The sequence below is a fragment of the Mchenga conophoros genome, linkage group LG9 (assembly GCF_057382185.1).
Source record: "Mchenga conophoros isolate Kocher_MC1m ecotype Shallow Benthic linkage group LG9, M_conophoros_male_GT1.1, whole genome shotgun sequence".
NCBI classification, from domain to species: domain Eukaryota; kingdom Metazoa; phylum Chordata; class Actinopteri; order Cichliformes; family Cichlidae; genus Mchenga; species Mchenga conophoros.
In genome coordinates, this window is record NC_140534.1 from 28044602 (window position 1) to 28055397 (window position 10796).

Sequence of the window (10796 nt, forward strand, 5' to 3'; positions counted from 1 at the left end):
GACACCTAGAGATGGGAACTGAGACAGAGGGGAGGGACAGTTTTATTCGGCCTTAGTTAACATCTCACATTTTATGCTTTGTCCTAAAAGAAGAGAGAGGCCATTGAATGGATGTAAAAGTGAATACATTTGCTAAAAAGAGACTAAGTAACTGAAAAGCTCCATTAGATGTAAAGCAGCCAAATGGAAACACACACACAGTCCAGGGGGATAAGGCTGTTTTATCAACCAACTGTAAGTCTGTTCCTTTTCATATTCGTGAAAAGCCTCTTTCTGCTGCAGCTTTCTTTATTTTCTTTTTTGTCTCTCTTTTTTTCTTCACCGTCATCTACACAATGACTTTGATTCAGGGTGGCTTTTTAGCAAAGCTCCAAAGAGAGACAGCAGAAAGGACAATGGGTCAAACTCAGTGACCAAGACATTGATTCAGTAATTCCACCTTAGTGTGTTCCTTCTATCAGTCCATACAACGTGCTCCACATTTGTAGTGAAAATATACTGACATTTAGCTATACACCACCAAACCTTCTTGTTGCTTTGAAATGATCGTGAGGAAAAGCACTTTTTGATCCAATACAACATTATGGAATAAATATAAATGACTTGTTTAAACCAAGGTTGTGATGAAGCCTTTGCAACTGTGTGTACTACCCCCATCACGAACTATCAAAATCTGTCTTTTACCACTACCATGTCATAAATCTGCCAGTTTAGGACACTGAATTGTCTAATTACTCTAATGTGTACTGGAGACCCCACTCCTATTCAGGTTAGAGCCAGTTTGCAGAGCTCTGTGAAAGGAGTATACACGTTGTTTTATGAAACCTTCATTTTATCTGGTAGTTTCCAGAAACATGATTTATTGCTTAAAACAACAGTAGTTGAGAGTTTCATGGGAAAACACTGTGACATTCCGAAACCAGATGCTAGATGTAATTTCTCCAGCATGTCCTGCCCAGGGCCTCCAAGACATGCCCAAAACACCTCATGTAGAAAGTGCCGAGGAGACATCCTAGTCAGATTCCTGAACCACCTCAGTTGGTTCCTTTTGATGTGGAGGTGTAGCAGCTGTACAGTGAGTACCGCCTCAATGACTGCGCTCCGCACCTAATCTTACCTAAAGGAGAACCAAGACACCCTAAGGAGGATGCCCATTTCCTCTGCTTGTACTCACTATCTCACTTTTTCAGATCTAGGCTCAGGCTACCTCAACCTATCATGGCCGTCTGTCATGATAGGTTGGGGGTGAAGGATGGAGACAGGACAAAGGACATAAATACACATATATGTGATTTTTCCCAAAAAGTTGATTCTGTTCATCTGGATGTAGCACCATCGGGAAAACGATATATCCAGATGAACAGAATCAACTTTTTGGGGATTTCCTTACCTGGATGATTGAGCATGAATCAAGACACACGTGCTTTTCTTAAAATAAAAATGTGGCATTTATTCTCATTTCAGAGAAGTTGGAGCCAGAGCAGCAGGTTAAAGTATTTCGGCCATAGTGACAGTCAACAGCACAATGAGTCCCTCAGGGCTATTTTCAAGCCCCAGGGACAGGGGCTCTTCACATCCAGTGCCTTGACCCAGCATCTGCCTCTAGCTCCAGGCCAAGCAGGGGCCACCACCTGCCCTGTGTAACCCAACTCAGCACTCATTCCTCACACAAGCTCAGTACCCATCAGTTAAAGAGATCAAAGAAGACATCGTTGGATCTTTCTCTTTTAACAAGATCTATTTCATGCTGTTTTTCCTCCTTACTGCACACACGTAGACTCACACACACAGAAATATGTTATTTAACAGTCGGTTTCTCTGCCTTAAGATCTGCAAACACTCCTCATAAACCGACTTAAAAGAATATATATGTACAGATAAAGAAAAACTCAGTTTTCTATCTGTTTGCAAGAGTGTTGTGAATTAATGTGCAATGAAGCTGTGGAAAATCATAAGAAAATTTGTGTGATTCAGTGTCCTGAAAAGAGGCTGAGCCATGTTTTATACTGCATCGTCTTTGTCACCATGAACCAAGAAATGTTACGGGGGATTTATTCAAACTGTTTTGTTTTTTTGATGATTGTCAATATCCACCCGCATATAGCTATCAGATGGTAATCACCAAATGGGGATGATTGTAACCTTCAATATTTTACTGATTTATACAAATCACAAGCAGACCAGAAAAGAGTTGGAAAAAAGAGCTGTTTAGATGTTCAAAGTATCACGTCACCAGTGTTTTGGTTTTGTTTGGGGGAGGTTTTGTCCGTTGCACCATGTGCTTGATGACTATAAAGGAATAGCACATTGAGAAACTGTAGCTGAGAAGAAATTAAGCTAGTTAAAAGACCAGGTCAACATGTTGGAAATATAATCATTTAATTTCTTGCTGTGACCTAAGTAACTTAGTCCAGCCACTGTCAAGGCAAACTGTCAAACTTGTATCAAGAAAAAAGGAGAGGTCAAATTGAGAAATGGGCAGCTAATGATAATCCGAAACCGAAGGGAGCTGGACAGAACCAAGCTCACCGCTTCCTCCTTTTTTAGTCTCTCAGCTAAGCTAAGCATCCATTTGCCATGCTGACATTTCACTGGTGAGGAGTGTGTAAATTTATTTAGGAAAGAAAAAGCTGATTTGTAGATACATTCACATATTGGAAATTGTGGGTTACAACATTTAAATAGATCAAAATTAAAAAAATAGTTTGCATGGAGCATCCATCCAGCTTATCCGGGGGAACACCTGGATAAGCTGGTGGAGGTGGCTGGGGCGAGGGAGGTCTGGGCCTCTCTGCTTAGGCTGCTGCCCCCGCGACCCGGCCTTGGATAAAGCAGATGAAGATGGCATCCATCTGACATTCAAGTTGGGTCTGAAAATCCTCCTCCGTGACATATGTAGTTTCTCCAACGCAAAGCCATTCTTCCTCCTCCCTGTCACTTTCTTTGTTTACTTTTAAACGTTGTGGCCTTTTATTTAAGGAGAAAGAAAAGAGTATTTTCATGTTTTCCCTTTACCGGGGTCACGTCTGATCTTTTGTGTTGCATTCAAAGATTCTTGTAAAGATTTTTACATAAGAAAGTCTGACGGGCTATATAACAAATGCCATGAAACCATGATTTTGTTACGAGCAATTTATTTTTGTACTGAACGTTTTTATGCAATACCACTGAAATAAGTACTATTGCAAATTAAAGGCTTTATTCTCTCCTCAAAGGAACCCACCTCAGTCAGTCCTACCAGACTCTCTTATGTGTGATGACTCAAATTGCTTTCAGTGTAAGCTTGCATTTACCATTCGATGTTCTGCCAGTAATGACGATGGTAAATGCTTTGAAAACACAGGTGATGAGAGGCACACTTGTACTCCTTAAACACGAGAATACTGCCTTTCAGTTTTGGGAGATTTTAAGTTAGCCATGCATACAGTTATCAGAGTTCTCGCTTTGGCTCCAGCTTAACAAGAGCATGTTTGGATTCTCTGATAGTGTTTGAAAGGTGTGATGATCTTCTGTATGAATGCTCTGCCCCTTCTATTAGTGACCTTTTCATCCCCAGCCTTTCGCATCTTGGGTTTGCACATTGATCTTGTATTTTTTGTCAATCTTGTTCTCCAGAGGTGTTGATGTAAAAAAGAGCATGTTTCTGGCTTTATCAAACTGATGAAAAATGTCTCTCTAAGAAGCACAGCCACAAGGGTCCAATCATCAGTGTCCTGTATTTTTCTAATGTGAAAAAAATAATAAAAAAAAGTAACAATATCTCATTGCAGAATTTGTTAATATACTATATGTGTGAAAAACATGGATATGATATGATAATGTGTTTATTGCCCAATCATAGTTGACAAATCGTTCAGTGTTGTGCAAGAGACTGTGTATAATTGTCATGACTTGTGAGGCTGGATTTGCACAGGACGTCTCGTTGGTTGTTGGAACAGTGTCGCGGATACTGAGAAGTGATGAGATTCTCCCAGAGCTAAAAACAAATGTTGCTTTTGTTCCTGTTTAAATCCAGTGTGAACGACTATGAAGAGGTTCACTGTGCACAGCTCCACAGGCGGGCCATTCACTTTTATGTGCAATTGTTTGTTGCAATCCATACGATATGTTGGGGAAATTATTAACAAGCAAAAAAAGAAAAAAAATGCAGATTCTCTATGTGCCACAGTACTCTGAGAAAAAAATGTATTATGAAATAAATAAAATTCGCAAACTTAAAATTGTGTTTTGTTTGCTTGTTTTTTCAAAGAAAATGTTTGCCTTCACACTCACGAAAGTTACAAGCAAGGTTGTCAACAGATATAATCATGACATCCTGATTTATTAATCAATGTAGAGTGCATTTTTATGTACAGACATGGGTGAGGCTCATAACAGACACAAGAGAAATATAATTATGAAGACGTGTATATAGTGTCGATTTTTAAAAAATGACAAACGAAAAATAAAACGGAGTTTTTGGATGTGGGGAGGAGAGCACATCACGGTAGCCAATCACCGTCCTCCCCGTCGAGCACTTTTCCAAGGTTCTCCTTGTTTCTCAGGCTGCTGAGCAGCAGCTCCAACGTCCTGACGACGGGCATCCCATCGCTGCCCAGAGTCTCCAGACTGCTGTGCCTCTTCCCAAAGCGCCCAATGGGTCTCACCCCACGCCCCACATACCAGAATGGATCTATCTCTGGACCTGGAAACCAAGCAGAGACAAGTTTATCAGTGCCACATAAAGCAAGGGATCCATACAAGATGTTAACAGCTATGTTTGAAAACAGAATTAATATTTAGGAAAGTGGTGGTTAAATATTCTGTTAGTGGACGGACTGTGAGGACAAATACTACTATTACAGCCACAAAACGGCATGATTTTGCCTTTTCCCCCCTCCCTTTTTTAAAAAAATTGTCTTTTAGTGGCTATCCTTCAGACCTAAAACAATGGTATTCTGATATATTACCATGTAAAGTCTGAAAGCCTTTCAAATTAACTGCCAAATATGTTTTCAGTCTTTAAACAACTCCTGAAACGCATGAATGCTCACATCTGTTCAGAACGTTTAGTGTGCAACAACACAGAAGGCCGATCAACAGTATTAATAAATTAACAAATGCGTTTCTATCAAAACATTTAATTCAGTAACAAAATATCCAGCGTGGGGAGCCAGTATTAGTACTCCAATAATGACACAACCACATACTGAATTTACATTTGATGGCTGGTGGAAGGTGAAACCCGGTTAGCATTTCCTCACTCTGAATTAAACAGTGTGTACTTAACCAAATCAGTTTAAAGTCTAATAACAGAAAGTCTCCTGGTTACACTGACAGACAGCATATCTTTAAACTTAATAACTGGAAATAAAGATTTCAATGGATATAATAGGATTATTAAGAAATAATTACATTAGATCTATTGAATTCCATACACTCAGACACACACTTTATTAAATTGTGGTTGATTTAATAAAGTGTAATAGCCTATTTAGCTTTCTTTCTTTTTTTTCTTCTTTTTTTCTTTTTGAGCGCGTAAATCCCATCTGATCCTTATCGGGAAAGTCAAATCGGAATGATTTAAAGAAAACGGGTCTTACTTCTGTTGTCTACATTATGAACAATGTGGAAGTCGTGCTCCACTGTGGTGCTGTGAGCGCGGCTGAAGCTGGAGGAGAGAAGGAGGAGAAGCGCCAGAGCTGCGGGCAGCCAGCGGCTCGTCAGGACGCAGTGCCGGACATCAGCCGCTCTCACGGGCAGCATGCTGCGGTGTCGCTCAAGGCACTAAAGACAGGACGCAGTTATAAGTAACTTATCACTTTTGAGAAGACACTGAAAACAGGAGCTATTCGCAAAACCAAGAAAAGACAGAGCTTGATAAAACTGTTGTGCCTTTTTTGCGCCCAATAGTAAAACTTAACGAAAGACCGTTTCAAGTAGGATTAAGTCTTTTAAACCTCGGGACTAATCACTGAAACTGTAATCTGAAAACTTGAATTTCATAATTCTTAATGATGATAGAAACTTTGTGATGGTTATAAATCAGAGATCCTTTGGGATTATGTGCAGGTTGAAATAGTATAATTAGCCGCAATTAGCACAACTGTAGTTATTAAAAGCAAAGTAAAAATATTTGCATTTTGCGTTAGACATGCAAAATGCAAACCCCAAATGGTAAATACTTACCCTGAACTTTGGTAACAGGCTGAGGTCAGTTGGTGGACGTCTTGAGTCTTTATTGTTGGCAGGTGTGCCCCAGCTTATATATATCTCCATGCTGCCCATGAGGCTGTTGGATGATGAATCAAGAACGTCAGTCAGCCACAGTGATCCCAGACTACTGGATGCATCACCCTTCCTCTGCTCCTCCCACTCTTTAAACCCCCACTCATCCTTTTGAGAATGGAGGTTTGCTTTCAGAGTTTCCCTGACGTCTGTCACGCAGCAGAGCAGTCCATCAGCAAGTCAATGACATGCAGACACCTTTAAATTCATGAACATGGGGAGACCCACCAGCCCAAGTAGGTCTGTGAGACAATGAACCGGAGCTTTGGTGGGCGTTTTATGATTAGCCTTTCATCAATCAGCTTGATAGGGACTGGGTAGCACACCATCGGCTTCTGCAAAATGCTTCTTGGTTAAGATGTCTTCTCACAAGCTTTTGGAACTTCAGTGATTCATGACGGGCGCTGAAAAGTCACATACACTCACAGTGCTACACATGAGGAAGAAGTAAGTGGAAATATGCTATATTTGCCACTGGTAGGTACTGAAAGGTGACAGTGAATCACAAGTGAGATGCTATGCATGGTGAGGAGAGATTTTCAAATGTATTGAGGTGTAAAGCTGCCTTGGGGCCCAAACCAGCATCTGTACAAGTCAAGAAACTGTAACACAAACTGCTTTGAAGGTGTGCCTAACAAGCAGGTGTACTTTATTCAAACCAAAAAAATACATCTGTAATTTTTGTCAGTTATGTTACAGTATGCATCCATTCAAATGCACATCAAATAATTATTCAACTCCATCTAAAACTACACAGACTATCACTGATAGCACGTGTTTATGTTCATGTACACAACTCCACCCTGCGGCAGCACTTTTGTGCCCCTCCTACCGATTAGAGCAGCCATAATTGCGTCATGGCTGAGATCAGATTGTATGTTGCAGAGTGTGGCTGCAGTAATGAGAAGATAACAACCTGAGGATGTGCAATTGCAACACAACGTGGAAAAATCCATAAATAATGAAGCAAATTAGATTTATGACAGGGAACCCTTATTTGCTGGTGTCACCCTTGGATGCATTTTGCAGACGAATACATTTAAAAAGGGCACAGAAAAATGTTCTCAGTTCCTTGTGTGCAATGTTTTATCTCACTGCTGTGATGGGTGTTAGCATTGTTTTCTCCTGCCCAGATAATTCCAGCTGCACATTTTCCTGCCTGAAAGCAAAAACACACGACATTGCAGTATCTTTCATTTTAAACTTTTAACTCGTGACTGTGGGGTCATAGGTCCCCGAATAATCGCTGATTAGCTTTCTTTGTGTTATAGATCAATGCACGTAAAGCTCCGGGTCCTGACAACATTCCTGGTCGTGTACTGAGAGACTGTGCAGTGGAACTCACTGATGTCTTCACAGACATCTTCAACATATCACTCATCCAGGCTGTCGTCCCCACATGTTTTAAAGCCACCACAATCATTCCGGTTCCAAAAAAGTCATCTCCCTCCTGCTTTAATGACTACCGTCCTGTTGCACTTACTCCCATCCTGATGAAGTGCTTCGAACGACTAGTCATGCAACACATCAAGACTGTCCTGCCCCCCTCCCTGGATCCCTTCCAGTTTGCGTATCGGCCCAACCGCTCAACCGATGATGCCATCTCCACTGCACTCCACTCGGCACTCACACACCTGGACAAAAATGGTAAAATGGCCTGTATTTATATAGCGCTTTACTAGTCCCTAAGGACCCCAAAGCACTTTACATATCCAGTCATCCACCCATTCGCACACACATTCACACACTGGTGATGGCAAGCTACATTGTAGCCACAGCCGCCCTGGGGCGCACTGACAGAGGCGAGGCTGCCGGACACTGGCGCCACCAGGCCCTCTGACCACCACCAGTAGGCAACGGGTGAAGTGTCTTGCCCAAGGACACAACGACCAAGACTGTCCAAGCCGGGGCTCGAACCGGCAACCTTCCGATTACAAGGCAAACGCCCAACTCTTGAGCCACGATCGCCCGTTCATATGTTCGAATGCTGTTCATAGATTTCAGTTCAGCATTCAACACCATAATCCCCCAACAGCTCACTCAAAAACTGGTCCAGCTGGGGCTCAACACCTCACTGTGCAACTGGCTGTTGGATTTCCTCACCGGAAGACCTCAAGCAGTACGGGTCAGCAGTAATACATCCAGCACCATCATTTTAAACACGGGGGCCCCGCAGGGATGTGTGCTGAGCCCCCTCCTCTTCACTCTGCTGACCCATGGCTGCACTCCATCATACAGCTCCAACCTCTTCATCAAGTTTGCGGACGACACAACGGTGGTGGGTCTCATTAGCAACAGGGATGAGACCGACTACAGAAGTGAGGTGAGACGCCTGGCCACGTGGTGTGCTGACAACAATCTCTCTCTGAATGTGGAGAAGACGAAGGAGATTGTTGTGGACTTCAGGAGAATGCACACCCAACATGCTCCTCTGACCATTGTCTGTGGAGAGAGTGAGCAGCACCAAGTTCTTGGGTGTGCACATCACAGAGGATCTCTCCTGGACGTACAACACCACAGCACTGGCCAAGAAATCACAGCAGCGTCTCTTCTTTCTCCGCAAACTAAGAAGAGCAGGAGCACCAGCCCCCATCATGCACACTTTCTACAGAGGCACCATCGAGAGCATCCTGTCGAGCTGCATCACTGTGTGGTTTGGAACCTGCAATGCGTCCTGTCATAGAACCCTCCAACGCATAGTGAGAGCTGCAGAGAGGATCATTGGTGTCTCTCTCCCCTCCCTCCAGGACATTTACAGCACCCGTCTCACTAAAAAAGCCCTTTGCATAGCGGCTGATCCCACGCACCCAATGCAAAGCTTCTTCAAGCTGCTGCCGTCGGGGAGGAGACTGCGGAGTCTCCAGGCCAGGACCAGCAGGCTGAAGGACAGCTTCATCCATCAGGCTGTCAGGAAGCTTAACTCCCTCCCGATTCTGCCCCCTCTCCCCTCTCTCCTCCACGGTCCTACTGAACTATGTCACACACACACACACACACACTCTCTCTAACTCACTCACTGGCCTGCACCAGTTACCAGTCACTTTGTGGAGCAGTGGACTGCCATTACCTCATAAGACTTTGTTGTTACACTATCTCTTACCGTACATTACCAAATCTCCATTTGCACTATTTGCCCATTTGCACTACTCTGCCTGGTTTGCACTCAATGTCATTTACTCATTATATTGTATATTGTATAGCTTTCTTGTTATATGTAAAAATTGTATTGTATTTATTTATTTAAATTTTATTTTTTAATTATTTTACTTGCATTTTTAATCACTCTTATATTTAAATGTTCATTTGCTATTTTATCTAGGGATTGAGAGTAACGTAGTTTCTATTCTCTGTATGTCCTGTACATGTGGCAGAATTGACAATAAAGCTGACTTTGACTTTGACTTTGACTAGAAGTATTGATCAAGTCACAGCACCAGGTAACCAGCAGGGCTTCCTTCTCCATGACACGCTATGCATAATATAGCTGAAAGATCAAGATATGTTAATTATTGATAAATGGCAGCCAAGTGGAGTCAGTGGCCTAGTGGCCTAATGGACAAGGCACCAGACTCCGGAGCTGGGGATTGTGGGTTCAAGTCCCACCTGGGTCGAGAATACTTTGGAATCAATAGGGTTAGTAATTTAACGCAGGTTGGCACAGGCTCCTAACCCTACTGATAAAGTCCTCCCTGTTGTGATTCATGCTACACTTAAGTAAGTTTTCTTTAATGTAGTTAAACATCTTTACACTGGCAAAAACTGGAGTTTGTCCCACTTGAGATCAAAGAGGGTTGTATGTGGCATACCATGTTGGGTTCGATCTCCCTGATCAAAAGCATTTCTCTTCTTTCCTACATTGCTGACACACTATCCATGATCTAAAGCGTGTGAGGATGAGACAACAGGAGGTATTTGCCTTGCATCTTGAATTCAGAACAAAGGCCATTTATATAGACAAACATTCTACATCCACAAACCTTACACACAGACAGCTCAGGGGGCGAAAAGGACATTAAAAAAAGGACACAAAATTTTTATTTTTGTGAGGACATGAATATTTTAAAAGTAAACCTTTTACGAAAGGTCACTGTTGAATAGATGGCTGGTAAATGTTTTCTGTTGAATGTCACAAAAGCCATTTTCAGGCCATCAGATGAGAGCAATGGACCAGAGAGGCCCAGAGGCCTAATGGACAAGGCACCATCCTCTGGAGCTGGTGGTTGTGGGTTTAAGTCTCACCTGGGTCGAGACTACTAAAAAGGACACTTAACAAAGTCTCAAAAAGTGAGAACTAAAACGAATGCAGACTGAAAAAAAAACTCCTTTGCTTACACGGAGTCACTGTTGATCTTGAAAATCTTATATAAATACTATATATATTTCCACAGACATGAATTCAATTCAATTCAATTCAATCTTTATTGGCAGACTACATGTCCATAAAAACAAGACAAGAAACACACACACACAACTCCCCCCCCCCCACACACACACAACACAAGGTATACCATTAAATATATATATGTATA

The 10796-nt window shown here is 42.2% G+C and overlaps 2 protein-coding genes and 1 non-coding gene across 5 annotated transcripts in view; 2 read left to right on the plus strand and 1 right to left on the minus strand.

Annotated features, from left to right (window-relative positions):
- The window catches only part of myripb (myosin VIIA and Rab interacting protein b), a 129040-nt gene extending 124820 nt beyond the window's left edge, over window positions 1–4220 (plus strand). For all 3 annotated transcript variants that reach the window (XM_085287342.1, XM_085287344.1, XM_085287343.1), the window contains one exon: window positions 1465–4220. In XM_085287342.1, coding sequence (XP_085143468.1) covers window positions 1465–1508 — 44 coding nt within the window. In that variant the 3' untranslated portion in view covers window positions 1509–4220. The remainder of the gene's footprint in view (window positions 1–1464) is intronic.
- An 82-nt stretch (window positions 4221–4302) lies between these two features.
- On the minus strand, window positions 4303–6267 carry prlh2 (prolactin releasing hormone 2). The gene is made up of 3 exons (XM_085285978.1): window positions 6169–6267; window positions 5583–5766; window positions 4303–4684 (listed from the first exon to the last, which is right to left on the minus strand). Exons 1-3 carry the CDS (start codon window positions 6265–6267, stop codon window positions 4482–4484), a joined length of 486 nt encoding a protein of 161 aa, XP_085142104.1. The 3' UTR covers window positions 4303–4481.
- A 3538-nt stretch (window positions 6268–9805) lies between these two features.
- Window positions 9806–9878, plus strand: trnar-ccg (transfer RNA arginine (anticodon CCG)). The gene has a single exon. It is a non-coding gene; the product is annotated as a tRNA-Arg (tRNA).
- Window positions 9879–10796: the final 918 nt, after the last annotated feature.